Source organism: Rhinoderma darwinii, chromosome 2 (assembly GCF_050947455.1).
Source record: "Rhinoderma darwinii isolate aRhiDar2 chromosome 2, aRhiDar2.hap1, whole genome shotgun sequence".
Lineage (NCBI taxonomy): Eukaryota > Metazoa > Chordata > Amphibia > Anura > Rhinodermatidae > Rhinoderma > Rhinoderma darwinii.
The window spans coordinates 160,479,787-160,495,429 of record NC_134688.1 but is presented as its reverse complement, the minus strand read 5'-3'; the positions used below and the strand labels follow the sequence as shown (position 1 = coordinate 160,495,429).

The following is a 15,643-nucleotide window of genomic DNA, read 5'->3' as shown; positions in this document are numbered from 1 at the left end:
AAAAAAAAAGATCCATCATTTTATATGTGGTTTTATTTAGTTACTGGTTGGCTATTGAGCTGTGAATATAATGGACAACATTTACTAATGCTGTCTAATAGTTAGACAGTGTAAACTTAAACCGGGCAGTCACAAATTTATCACTGTGGTGCATGCTGCATGATAATATTGGTGCATATTTTAGACACTTTTCTCTTCTTTATATCACCTTTCATCTGGCTTATTTTGCACCATTATTTTGTGCCAAATTTTTAGCACATTTTTTGTGCACTTTGGCAAATTTTAAGCCATGTCCCCTTTCCGGTTAGCCCCACTCCATCACCCCTAAGCCACACCCACTTTTCAAGACACTTTTAAAAGGTGTCTAGTGAGGAGCAAACATTCAAATTGCGCCAAAATGCACATTCTTGATGCAGACACAGTTGTAAACCTTCCCCATTGTGTCCAATCTATTACATTAAATCTACTCTCTTTATCAACGGTCTACACAGTATAATAATGTTGGTTGTTTTTTTCATTTTTTTTGCTAGTTCCTGAAATCAGCTGATCATAAGGGGCCACAACTTAAAACCCTAGCAATAAGTGTATATCATGGGGGGGGGGGACTTAATGAAAATGTATTGCCCGGAACACTAAGATTAATTAATATTAGTAGAGCAGTGTCTCTCAACATTTCTAATCCCTCATTCAAATAGATCATATCAAAGTACTGGTACTCCCAAGGAAATTATCAAACAATATTCTGCACCTATCAAAAGCACAGCATGAGGATAGTGACAGTCCCCTTAAAAACAAGTGCCACAGGTTATGAACCATGAGCAGTGGTCAAGATGACTCTAGCCAAGAGGGTTCCTCAGTAGTTGAACCCCCATTAAATTACTTAATATGCATCAATAAAGTGTTTAGAAGGAGTTGTCTAAATCAGATAACTTGTTGGGTATAAAAGATGTTAACAACTGTATTCTCTGTACTGTAGGTGAGTAATACACATAACTGATGGCACACTGATATTGAATCTACTTAAGGCATTAAAAAACATAGCATTATTTTTTGACACTTCTATTTACCTTCATGTCAGCAAGAATTCTAGAAGAAGTTATACTAAAGACTAATGGACTCAGCAGCAGAATTACATGTCAGTGATCATAACATAACATAACATTTCTGCTAAAAGGAAGTAAAAAGTGAACAAGATTTGCCATTTTAATACAGATGATAATAGATTGAAATCACTGTAAAAAAAAACAAACATGATACTGAGACCAGGCTGCCGGGTTTCATTGCTACTGAGAGTGACATAAAAGTGCTAGCATTATATCTTTATATAGTTATGGTACAATGATAAAAACATATTCTACTGTGGGCAATGAGATCAGAAGATTTTCAGATGGAAAGGCATCTAACAACATAATATCTTACTATTAGAGACTTCAAGTCTCTTAGTCCTGGGCTAGCCAGCAACATTTTCTATATTAGTTTCGATAAGAAGCCATTGCTTTGTATTGCAACCCATTGATTTATAAAGACTCGCTATATGCGTGTGATTTAATGCACATCACTATGTAGCAGCCTCCAAATGTGCGACCCATTGCAACTATTCCACAGCACCGTCATGCAACTTTATTAAAATCAATAACGCTGACACTGTTACATGACAATAGGGAAGCATTTTCAAATGAGTGGCAAGGTAAATGGTATGAAAGTCGGTTCCTGCAACTCTTGCACCAGCACTACACCAGCATTTTATAGACAGTTTTCATTGACGTACCATTCAAGGATACTTTACTAAGCTAAATTCTCCAAATCCTTTTAAAATAACTGCAAATAACTGTCTCTCCTCCTCTGGTTGATCCACGTACTCTCTCCTTCTCTGGTAGAACGTGATGGACATGTGTCATTTTTCAATCATACGTACTATGTAACTATGTTCTCAAATAAAGCATTTCCATTAAAAAAATTATTCGCAAACGGAACTAGTTTTCTGCCAATTCCAAAATGTTCAGGTGACAAATTATAGTATAGTATAATATAGATATTCTAACTTAAACACATAAACCTGTATTGTGTATTGATTTAAGTGTAAACATTTTTTATACAATTTATTATGGTTACATTGCATATAAGTCAAGTTTTTCAAAGAAATTCTACTCATAGGAGAAAATGCCTTTACGCCTCATGCACATAACCATTGTGCCACTTGGGCAGTTTTTGACGGCATCCGAGTGGCACCCGATAGTCTTCACGACCCATTCACTTTAGCGGGTGAATCGGATCCGTGAAAAATGATCCGAGTCTCTGATTCCGAGGAAAGATAGTACATGTTAAGCTGATGTATCAGAGTACGGGCTCATAGACTTTCTATTGAGTCCGTACACGATACATTTATTTCCGGAAAAAGCCGAACAGACACGAAGCGGCTGAGCGCTCACACGAGCGCTTCAGCTGCTTCGTTCTAGTGATTGGTGGGGGTCTCAGTGCTCGGACCCCCACCAATCCAAACTTCTGACATGTCACTATGACATGCCAGAAGTTTGCCAAACTTTTAGCTACACTTTAACACTTGAAAAGTGTGGCTGAAGATTAAATGTAATTTTCAGCTTTTCCCCCTATTATCCCTTAACTTACCCTTAATTTGTAATCCCAATTTTCAGGATGGCAACCAACGTGCTATATTTCATAGGTGGCTTAAGTTGGGACTCACCTCCCTGAAGCAACTAGTACACTTAGAGGAACGTAGGGTACTTACACTTTCGGAACTCCTTTCAAAATTCCCAGACCTTCCCATTGACCCTTTTAGTTATCTCCAAGTCAAGAGTTAATTAAGGACAGTTGTAAAACATTTACCCGAACGGGAAAGGAATCCCTACCTACTACAAAGTTTCCCTAGACAAAATTCCTCTAAGGGCCAGATAATCTGTAAATACCAATTTATCCATATTCCCCTTGACTAGTCCCAAACCCAGACCCCTTTAACTAAAAGGCAGACTGATGACCAGACCCTTACTTACACGACTTTACTACCAGCTTTGGAACAGTGAGGTGCTTGGTGTCCAGGTGTCCTATCCCACCAGTATCATGTCCTCAACAGGTATTGTGTTCTATTTCTAACTGCCTATAGCTTGTCTCTGATTAGGTCTCCATTATCATAAGCATGGTTGCTATACTTTATTGATTGGAGGGACCTGTCAGTCTGATACTCATACATATGATATAAGCTATTACTTACCTGGGATGTGATTCTCTATTGGGAGGAATCATTTCTCTATATATAATAATTTTTGATATTGTATTTTGTGAACCTGGTATACATTTTTTTAATTATATTTTATATGTCTATAGTATATACTTGGGAGGGGGGTTAATTTTGTATGTTTTGTATTTATTGATGTGTAATAAAGTACAAATAAAAATATTTTGATATAATATTATTATGTCGAGATTTTTCTTTTCGGTTTAAAACAGCTTTGGAACAGGCCCACAAATTCCTTCCTTTCTAGAGATGAGACTTAAAATCACTCATAGATTTTACTTGACTCCGCTTGTCCTGTATACGCACATTAACTTCTGCACACCTTACGACTTTTGTTCCTAACACGGTACTGTGAGCAGTGTTTGGATACATAGACTCTGAGATGCACAGATGTTCCCCCGGAGCACACAAATTATTACATTACGTGGCTGTGGCAGGCGTGAAAGCCATATTACAAACCTGGCTTGCTGCCCAAGCCCTGCCCTTCAAATTATTTCAGTATAAACTTTCCTATCTGTTAAAAATGGATTGGGTTGAGGCATCTCTCCATAAAGAACATCAAGTTAAACAATTTTTTGATATGTGGGAAACTTTTATTTCACTGCTTTTGCATAATATTCAACTAAAAATTAATTGTTGCTTTGAATCAACGATCTGGTTCCAAGAACAGGTGCTCCTGAGGAATACACCTCTGTAATTTGTGGTCAGGATCCTGGATTTTTTATTGGTGTAGACGAGAATCGTGCACCATATTTTCTTGATCTTCTCCTATCTCTTACTCATCATGATGCACTGTATCATGACGGGGATTGTGATGTGTGGTAGGCTGGTTCCTCGCTAGCATCTCCGTCCTTGTTTATGCTTTATGTCATCTGGTGCGTGGGGGAGGGTCGACATTATTTCAATGCATGTATTCCCTATCATATAAACTGATTGCCTTAAATGCAAAGCAAGCTAATTGGTTGATATTTTGTTCTGTCCTTTCCCATTATCCCCTTCTTCCCTCTCCCTTCCTTCTCTGTCCTAGACCCTCTGACCACATCGGTCAACTATGTGATGTTGCCTTGCTCTTATAGGATAGGTGTCTGATCGACTTGGTGTGTATGTAATATCTTAATTATCCGTTCCCCCCCCCTTCCCATTATTGCTTTCTGTTCCCATTATTTGAAAATTGCTTAATGAAAAGTATTTAAAGTTTGATGACCACATTTTATCCCCAGCATTTATTGCACTATTGTATATACCATTATTCCAGCATAAGTCTAAATATACCAATACATATCATATGGCTGATATATAGCAGAATAAAGGATGAAAACAGTGATTCAATTACAGCCCATCCTGCAACATTACTGAGACCAGTTGCAGCACAGCCTATATAGTTTTTACTGCATTAGAAAACAATGGCATACTGTGCCCATGAATGAAACGAGTAGGAAAAGTTCTATAACAAGAGTTTTGCTTGCTACGTACTGTACATAGGTAGATATTACAAACTTTTAGCTAAAGCACTTAAGTAACCAATGTCTAATCATTCAGGGCTAACAAAATAGCGCCAAGTTTGTACCCAGTTACACTTATAGATTTGTGCTGTGTTTAGAATTTCTTCCAACTGGTACAATACACCATATCCTCCAGCATGGTGATGCTATTGCTGCGTTACTTAGATGACATCATCTGTGCATTGACTGCTATGGTGGAAACGCTTGGCATGTTTACTAATTCACTGAGCAAGAATAAAATATTTTTGTTATTTACCAGAATGTAATACAAAGTGCAGAGTCCAATTATTTTCTGGATCTTAAGATCACTGTATGTGATGACAAATTGAAATGTCAAACCTACAGCAACATCGCCGGCAGAAACTGTTATATATCCACTGGGAGCTGCTATTTAACAAAATAAATGGAATTGTGCACTTTAAACAAATTTTTAAATGGAGTCAACATTTTAAAAATAAAGATTAATTGATACAATTATGGGTAACCTTCAAAAAAAAAACTGGTTACAAAAATGGAAATTGTCTTTAGTTTCGGAATTATTCTACCATATAATAAAGATCATACAAGAAAGCAGAAAAGGTTTACTCTAGACATCAATATTTGTTACACAAAGACAAGTTTATGTCCACTAGGCCTCATTCATATACTCCAAGGCTCCGAATTTGAGTTAGAGGGTGGCTTCATGTGTACGATCACCTCCAAAGCCAAATCCTACTAGACTAAATCAGGAATGTATGATGTGTAACGTGGAGCAGGGGCATAGCTATATGAGGTGCAGAAATAGCAGTCGCACCCAGTTCCTGATGTCTGATGGGACCCAAAGGCCTCTATGCCAAATAAGAATACACCAGTATTATAAATGGCATATGGCAGGTGGGGGGAGGGGGGGGGGGCATGTTGCAGATTTTGCATATGGGCCCTGGAGCTTTATGTTACACATCTGATGCAGACAAACACATTACCTAGGTTTAAGATGCATACATTTGTGTTGATACAGTATATAACATTAGGTTTATTTGAAGAATATGTATATAATATGTAATGAATTAAGATTATTACTGTAGTCTAAGACAAACGCAAACAGACATACATACAGTACATATGTTCTCGGTAGTTACACATATAAAGTGTTAAGATTATTAGTATGGTATGGATATTTAGCTAGTCATGCAGTATAGCTGTAGAATGTTAGATATACTATACTGTTTCAAAATGAGGTTTTAGAACATTGAAGTACTAGTATCAAACAGATTAACAGAGTATAAAAGAGTAAAAACAAGAATCTAATGGGATAATGAAAATCTAGCCCAGATTTACAATAAGACTCATAGCCACAACCCTATGAGGTGAGCAGGACATGTGCTTTTAATGCATTTCCACTAAAGAAAAGAAGAGCCCACTCAATAGATGTCTCGGATGTGTTGTATTGGGTCATTCACTAGCAACAAAGATCTGATCAGGAGGACATTGAGTACAAATAATGAGTGAACAATAGTTGCAAGGGGTAGACACAGATAGCTGATGGCCCCTGTGCAAGAACAGTGTATGGGCTACTGGCTCTCCAATATCTCATCATAAATCACCCCCTTATGTCTCCCTAACAAACTATCAGTAATTGTTAGACATAAAATTCATTATCTCATAGGCATGTACATGCAATGTAACATACAGAAGAAGGGTGCTTTAAGGTGACAGTGGGCCCCCTTACCTACTGGGCTCCTGTGCTGCTTCACAGGTTGCCCCAATGGTTTGTCTGTCCCTGAATAGTTGGTAAGTGGAAGAACGAATGCTCCTGCATCTGAAAGCTGCTTCACTAGCACAGTCATCATTATTCTCCTGCTCCCAGTCGAGGCTGGGGAGAGACAGGAGATAGAGTCGCTGAACCTCTGAAAGCTGCTTCGCAGTCCACAGTCATCACCATTATCGTGCTTAGTGCACATACAGCTAATGCTGGGGAAGGCCAGGAGTTCCTCTAGCTGAACACGGCTGCACGGTCCCTGATAATCTTCATCGTCAGAGAAAAAAACGGAGACAGCATCCCACGTGCATCATGATCTCCCATAGAGAAGCGAAGCTTCTGTCTTCACAACAGGCTGCTTCACATATCATAGCAGCCACAGAGGACAGATAGTAATAAGGGATATCTATCCGTAAGTAAGGTGCCTGGCTCCGATCTAACACTGTTGTTTTAGAGATAAACTATGGTTCAGACAGTGAGTATATCATTTCACGTATAACATTCTTAGCAAAATATCATAAGAGTATCGAATATTGCTGACATTCATGAAATATTTAGGATAACTCAATGTACTGTATTTTATGCTAGTTTCAACCATTTGATTGTAATGATTCTAATGTTTTCTTAAAATAGTTTTTATCTACCTATATATAGTAGTTGTATATATACTGTATATATGTATGTATATATATATATATATATATATACATATATATATATATATATATATATATATATATATATATATATATATAATTAAATAAATCTATATATATGCACATAAGGCATACATGCTGTGGACAGTTCACTGTTTTCTGCATTCATTCCTTTCCTGCCTCTGCTTCTCTGAATGCAGTGCAGTACATTAACAAGAGCTGGCAGATGAGCAGCGCTACTGTCCATGGTGCTGAAATCTATATCCACATTATATAGTGCTGTCCAGTTTGAGAACCTGAGAGGAGCTCTATATACAATACCAATGGGGCATCAGCACTCATGGTAGATTATAGTTTACTTGTATACCACACAGTGTACAGCAATAGATAAACCTGTAATCATCTATAGAACAACATATAATCTTTCATGTCTGCATGTGCTATAGGTATATGACTTATGCATCTATTGCAAGCGACTAGAGGAGAGCACTATTTGCCCCCTCTTGGTCCAGATTTAGACTTAGGTAATGGGTCATGCACCGACCTGTGATTCTTCTGGCTGTCCTTTTTCTCCATGATAGCCGGTACACAGTTGGTGAGTTCAGTCCAGTCTGCATGCAATCCGCAACTCCAGCCTGTCGAAAAGCGAGAGAATAACCATGTCTCCTTCCTCCCTGGACGGTGGCAGGTGCACTTCTTCTGTCCTGGCTTACAATCACAGGGCTGCTCTAGATGGATATTCCTGACCAAGTGCCTCCCAAAAGTAGTGCCTCCTGTTTTCTGTATGTGCAGGAACACAATCACATCATCCCCTTTGATGTTAAAATCCACAAATCTGTAGAGGTCTTTGTCCATAAAATTGAAGGTCGGCTGGAATTTCTGAGGGATATTGTCCTCAGAAACTTCACTCTCATCATCCTCACCCTGCCACCGAGCCTCTGCCATGGCAGGGTTCTCAGAGGACTGGGCTGCCCCTCTCAAAGAGTCTCCTGCCCGAAAATACCATGAGTTGGTCCCAGTTGGGCAAATATACTGATAGACAATCATTACAAAGAGAACAGCAAGAATTGGGGCCAATATCAACTTGTTGGCTCTGTCATCCATGATTCCAGGAAGGCTTTTCTCATGAATAAAGAAGGATAACGGCACCTTTATTCTCTTGGATGACATCAGGTAACATAAGTGGGCTTGTCTTTAGATTCCAGTGTCGTAACTTGTTTCTTCGCAGTGCCCATCTCTAGAGGAAATGTCCTACGACAACCTTACCTCAAGGAGAGAACAGTCCCAGCATTATACAATAAGTTCAATGCAGTAAGGAAGTTACAAGTGTGAGGAGGACACGTGAAGGAGCCAGGTGTCACATAGCATTCTTAGCTGTCTTCTTACATTGCCTGCACACTGGAAACCCTTGCCGTCTGCTTCACAGAATGCTAGAATTTCTAATACACACAAAGCCAATAGCAAACTGATGTCTCAGTTCTCATACCCAATCACAGACTTCTGCTGGGAATAAACCAGACGGCATCTTCAGCCAATAGAAAATGTAAACAGGGAGTAGATAGACTCCTACAGTGCAGACGCCAATGAGAAATGCACTGATGGCTAATGGAGCCCAATCATTCAGGGGGTGGGCAAGGTCTGCAAGAAACCAATGCGAGCAGAAGCTGGATGTGGAATAATCACATTTCTCTTCCACGTTCAGTTACTGCAGCACTGAGCATCTGCAGCATCTTGGAATGTGCCTTGTACTAAGAGGGAACAAGCAAAAAAACTTTAGAGATCCCTAAAAGAGGACTAAAGCTAAACTGCACAGCTTATCAATATAAAGTTTATAAAAAAGAACTAATATCATTCACAAGTTTAAATATAAAGTATTGTTGAAAGATGAGCAAATCATTGCAAAAAAATCACCTATTACAAGCCGTATTTTCAGCATATAAAACAATAGAGGCAGAACTACAGAAATAATTCGAGCATTACAGTTTATGTTGTTTATATGCAGAAATTACGCCTCCGTAATAAAAAATTCACTCGTGGCCAAACAACGAATTTTCAATTATTCGAATATCTCTAGCAATGAACTAGGGGCAGAAATTTCTGTGGACTTTCTATAAATAATCCCATTGATGTATTCTACAGCCAACCTCTCCCTAGCCTGAAATAGCTGCTTTCAGAGAACAATAGATTGAATGAAGCTGTAACAAATGTACATAACACGTTGTGTGCGTTGTCCTTATACAGTTACTTAGAACTCGACCAAATCTCAGTTACTAAGCAGATTATATCAGGCTGTAAAGAAACAACTGCAACGGAAAATAATTATGTGCACAAGTAGAGCTAGTGACTCAGCTTGCAGCGTGGCGTCTACTGTACTGTTACTGTATATAATAATACATATTTGTATGCTCTAAATATCACTGGTCTCTGGGGGGGGGGGCTGTATTTATCACTGCTCCTCTAGTCTACACAAAGACAGATTTGTCACACATTGAAAGGAGCTGCGTTAAATTTCATTGAATTAGGCTGGTAAATTAGAAATCTGTGCCAACTGGAAACATGAAGTGATTTAAAGTCACTCTAGAGATTTCAAGCTCTCGTCTCTATTACTTGGTGCTGGTGTTCAGTTATTTCCTGTTTTTCTATTTCTATTGTGCAAAATAACACAAATGCAATTATATAGTTGCCAGAACTAGAATACAATAATTAGGGTATGTTCACACGCTAAAGTAAAAACGGCTGTAAAATACGAAGCTGTTTTCAGTCGTTTTTAATGTATCAAACATTTTTTGATGCGTTTTTTTGGCGCCGTTTCTGGAGCTGTTTTTCTATTGACACAATGAAAAACAGCTCCAAAAACAGCTCAAGAAGTGACATGCTACTTCTTTTTACGGGGCGGTTTTTTTATGCACCGTTTTTTCCATGTAAAAAAACACCCCGTCTGAGCGAAACTCAGTTTTTCCAATTTAATTCAATGGGCAGATGTTTGTAGGCATTCAGTTTCCGTTTTTCAGGTGTGAACATACCCTTACATTGACAGATAGCTGATGAGATGGCATTGTTCATTTAAAACCTTTCCATTATTTTAGATATCAATGATTTTTCTCCTTCATAGACATGAGCGAACCATTTTGGCAATTTTAACAAGCGCAGAAAAACAAGATTTGACATAAAGCAAACAATTGCAGCATCGCCGGTGTCGGCAAAAAGGATTTACATCAACCAATCAGCACGCTCCATACAGGGAATGTGATGCTTGATGCAGGATCACTGTATAACGCGCTGCAGCGTGCTTCTAGAGCAAGTTCGAGCTTTAAGGCTTTATTCAGACGAACGTAAAATACGCGCGTGCAACGCGCGTGATTTTAACGTGCGTTGGCCGTAGCTATATTTGTCAATAGGGCCGTGCAGACATGGCAGCGTTTTTTGCGCAGCGTTGCTCCGTTGCCAAAAACTCACGACATGTCCGTTGATTCAGCGTTTTCAACGCATCACGCACCCATTGAAGTCAATGGGTGCGTGAAAACCACGCATGTCGCACGGAAGCACTTCCGTGCGAACTGCGTGTTTGCGCAACAGCTGTCAAAAGGATGAATGTAAACAGAAAAGCACCACGTGCTTTTCTGTTTCCGAACATCCAAACGGAGTGTCTTTGCGATTAGCGAACCCCGACAACCGAAGCTAACTTCACCGGGTTCGGCCAAACTCGTTTTGGCCGAACCCGGCAAAAAAATTTCCGGTCCGCGACGTCGGGACACATTCACTGTGCATGGTGCTGAAAGAGTTAAACTGTTTCAGCACCATGGACAGTGACTTTCGATCCCAAAATACATGAACCTGTAAAAAAAAACGAAGTTCTAACTTACCGATTACTCCTGTCTCCTTCTTGCAGTCCGACCTCCCGGGATGACACTTCAGTTCAAGTGACAGCTCCAGCCAATCACAGGCCAAGCACGGGCTGCAGCCAATCACAGGCTGCAGCGGTCACTTGGACTGCCGCGTCATCCAGGGAGGTGGGGCCCGATGTCAAGAGAGGCGCGTCACCAAGGACGCGTCACCAAGGCAACGGCCGGGAAGTTCTCGGTAAGTAGGAACTTTATCTTTTTTTTTACAGGTTTTTCACTGTTGTGTTCGGCATTCACTGTCGAGGGTGCTGAAAGATTTAGCTCTTTCAGCACCTTGGACAGTGACGGGCGTCGACAAGCCTCATCTCTATGATGCCGGCTGCGCGAAAATCACGCAGCCGCGCATCAGACACGGATGACACACGCAGCTGTCAAATGGTTTTTGCGCGCGCAAAAACGCAACGCTCGTGTGAATCCAGCCCAAGGATGGTTGAACAGTTAGACAGGTGTATGTTAAAACTTACTACTAGTACTAGGCTCAATTACTCTGTTAGCGTTAGGTAGGCACTATGCAGTGTATTAGCTCAGCTATGAGGCTATTGCCGGCTGGTCTGCGTTGTTAAAGGATTTTATCTCTGATTTCTACATATAAATAAAAGCTCTCTATTGAACTACAATTCCCAGTCAATCTCTGCAGTGTAAAGTCAGTGTACACCTCAGGCCGGATTCACACGAGCGTGTGCGTTTTGCGCAAGCAAAAAAAGCGGCGTTTTGCCTGCGCGAAAGGCACTTAACAGCTCCGTGTGACATCAGCATATGATGCGTGGCTGCGTGCTTTTCGCGCAGCCGCCATCATTATGATACTCTGTTTGGATGTTTGTAAACAGAAAAGCACGTGGTGCTTTTCTGTTTTCATTCATCCTTTTCACATCTGTTGCGCGAATCACGCTTGTCCCACGGAAGTGCTTCTGTGTGGTGCGCGTGATTTTCACGCACCCATTGACTTTAATGGGTGCGTGATGCGCGAAAGAACGGACATGTCGTGACTTTTTCGCTGCGGACTCACGCAGCGTAAAAATCACGCACCTGTCTGCATGGCCCCATAGACTAAGGGCATGACCACACATGGCGGAATTCCTCCGCAACTGTCCGCATCAATGCCGCACAGAATCTGCGTTGCAGATTCTGCAGCGGATCTGCACAAAATGTGCAGAAAATTGATGCGGACTGGCCGCTGCGGACTGCAGGAAAAGTGCTTCTCTTCTCCCTATTCAGTGCAGGATAGAGAGAAGGGACAGCACTTTCCCTAGTGAAAGTCAAAGAAATTCATACTTACCGCCCGTTGTCTTGGTGACGCGTCCCTCTTTCGGCATCCGGCCCGACCTCCCTGGATGACGCTCCAGTCCATGTGACCGCTGCAGCCTGTGCTTGGCCTGTGATTGGCTGCAGCCGTCACTTACACTGAAACGTCATCCTGGGAGGCCGGACTGGAGACAGACGCAGGGAGTTCTCGGTAAGTATGAACTTATATGTTTTTTTACAGATACATGTATATTGAGATCGGTAGTCACTGTCCCGGGTGCAGAAACAGTTACTGCCGATCGCGTAACTCTTTCAGCACCCTGGACAGTGACTATTTACAGACGTCTCCTAGCAACGCTCCCGTCATTACGGGAGCCCCATTGACTTCCTCAGTCTGGCTGTAGACCTAGAAATACATAGGTCCAGCCAGAATGAAGAAATGTCATGGTAGTAAAAACAATACGCTCCGCAGCACACATAAGATCTGCGGACTTCATTGCGGAATTTTGACTCTCCATTGAAGTCAATGGAGAAATTCCGCCATGAGTCCGCAACCAGTCCGCCACTGCTCCGCAACAGACAGAGCATGCTGCGGACAACAAATTCCGCTCCGCAGCCTATGCTCCGCAGCGGAATTGTACGCATCGTGTAAACGAACACTGCTAAATTAAAGTGAAAGTCAATGGAGAAACGGCTCCGCTGCGGATTAACGCTGCGGAGTGTCCGCAGCGGAATTTAAGTGAAATTCCGCTATGTGTGAACCCGCCCTAATATAGGTCCGTGCGAGGCGCGTGAAAGTCACGCGCGTTGCACGGACGTATATCTCGTTCGTCTGAATAAACCCTCAGTGGGGTGTCGGTTGCTGGGATCAAAATAAATTTTTAATTCTATCCTCTGTGGGGGAAAAAAAATTTCTCTATTGAACTACAAGTCCCCGCCTGTGTTTGTGTGCAGTTAGTGAAGTGTTGGGAACCTCCTGGGGAAAATAATTCCATCCTGTGTGGACAGATGTAAACAAGAACAAAAAAATAATAGTTTTTTCGTGAACTACCAGACCTTGTCAGTGCTTGTGTACAGTCAGTGTGCACATTAGTGAAGTGTTGGTTCTCCGGGTCCGTATGAAGAAAATGATCCTCCCCCACAAGGATGGAATTAAAAAAAAAAAAAAACTTTATATGGTGAACTACAAGTCCTAGCCAATGTTTGCGTTCAGCCAGTGTGCACTCTTGGGTAACATCATCCTGTGTTGGGAATAAAATAGTTCTCTGATGAATTTAACATCCCAGCCTGTGACACATTAGTAGGGTGCTGGGATTTTGTTTCCATAATTTGATGGAAAAAATAACTAGTTTTTTGTGGACTTCATGTCCTAGTATGTTTTTGTGTACAGTCGGTCTACGCATTAAAGGGGCAGTAGAATTCTGCTGGGAAAAATAATTTTTATTACATTCTGTGTTCAATTGCGCAGCTATAGGGGTGCAGATATAGAAGTCGCCAGGGCCGCCAATCACACGGTCCGTTAAAATAATAGCCTTGTGAATAGCCCCATAAAATTACAGGCAGCCATGTGACGGCCGTTAAAAAAACACACGGACGATTAACACATTCATCTCAATAAGTCCTAGCTCATGTGAATGGGGTTTTCAAAACCCCATGCACATGGAGCAGAAAAAAATCTTCATGGAATTTAGGATGTGCTGCTGATTTTTACATGCATATTATGTTGCAGAATTGTAACGTATTTTATCCTTTAAAATGCAAAGGGTTAATTTACTGCAAATCCCTAGCAAAATCTGTAAGGCTATTTCGCATTAAAACCACAGGTAAACGCAGGTAATTTTGCAGGTAAATCTGCACCTAATATTGCATTTTTTGAAGCGTTTTTAGGTGCGGTTTTTACATTTTGATGTGGAAATAGGCACAGGTTTTATGCTGCGGATTTAAAAAAATTTTTTTTTAAACTGGTCAGATATAATTCGCAAGCGGAAACGCAAGATAAATTGACCTGCTGCGGATTTTAAAATACGCACTGCAGGTCAATGTATGTGCAGAAAAAAATCTGCAACGTGGAAATGAGATTTCTTGAGATCCCATTTACTTTGCTGGTACTGTATTATGCTGCAGATTGGCCTAGCAGAGTTTGGTTTTTTTTTAAAAAAAGGATCTGTCACCATTTTATTAATTCCCTATCCCCTAACTAGTATAATAGGCGCTATGATGCTGATAACTACAGTATGATTTGTTTTCAAAAATATTTATTATTTGCAAAGTTATGAGCATTTTTTTAAATATGCTAATGTAGCTCTAATAGCCAAATAGGAGGTGACTTTCTTTTCACTCTGGGCGGAGTAATGTTTTCTGTATGATGCTGTCCAATCAGCATACAGCTTCTGCCCCTTCCCTGCCGAGCAACACAGCGTGATCATATAGTATACAGCTTGCATTCCCGACTGTGTATTCAACTGGTGATATCTCTGGTTCTTTCACAGCTAGAACTGCGATCCTGGTGTTATATGAAAGGTTAGAATCTCATCTTTCATATGCCACCAGTTTTAGGTGCCCCACAGCCCGAGATATGGCTATTTGAATTATCCCCCTTCCCTCCAGCCTCAGTCTCTCACACTGTGTGAAGCAGCTTCATGCTGATAGGACAGCGTCAGAGGCTGTGAGGTAGCTCCACCTCAGGAGAATCGCTGTTGATGACACCCGTTGCATATTTAGAAAAATGCTCATAATTTTAAAAATAATGAACTATTTTCACTAGCATTATTAGTGTGACGGTGCCTATTAGATTAGCTAGGAGATTGGGCTTTACTAAACTAGTGACAGATCTTCTTTAACCCCTTCCCGCTCCTGGACGTACTATTAGGTCATGGTAACTGTATCGTATCGTTCATGACCTAATAGTATGTCTCGGGACAAAGTCAGGACCCACTATGCTTGCTGTCAGTGAGTAGCTGACAGTTCTAATACACTGCACTACGCATGTAGTGTAGTGTATTAGAATTGCGATCAGGGCCTCCTGCCCTCAAGTCCCCTAGTGGCACAAAGTAATAAAGTAAAAAAAAAGTAAAAAGATGTGTAAAAAGAAGAAAATAAAAGTTTTAAAAGTATTAAAAGTAAAAATCCCCCTTTTTACCTTATCAGTCCTTTATTATTAATAAAAATATACGGCCTGAACTACAAAATTATTTCATTATTTATCCCGCACGGTGAACGCCGTAAAAGAAAATAATAATAAACCGAACCACAATCACAATTGTTTGGTCACTTCACCTCCCAAAAAATGGAATAAAAAGAGATCAAAAATTCGCATGTACCTAAAAATGGTACTGATCGAAACTACAGTTCGT

The 15,643-nt window shown here is 40.6% G+C and overlaps 1 protein-coding gene across 1 annotated transcript in view; it reads right to left on the bottom strand.

Moving 5' to 3' along the window:
- HS6ST3 (heparan sulfate 6-O-sulfotransferase 3) overlaps nucleotides 1-8,572 on the bottom strand; it is a 674,485-nt gene extending 665,913 nt beyond the window's left edge. The window contains exon 1 of the mRNA XM_075852395.1: nucleotides 7,691-8,572. Within this exon, the coding sequence (XP_075708510.1) occupies nucleotides 7,691-8,316 (626 nt within the window). The 5' untranslated portion in view covers nucleotides 8,317-8,572. The remainder of the gene's footprint in view (nucleotides 1-7,690) is intronic.
- Nucleotides 8,573-15,643: the final 7,071 nt, after the last annotated feature.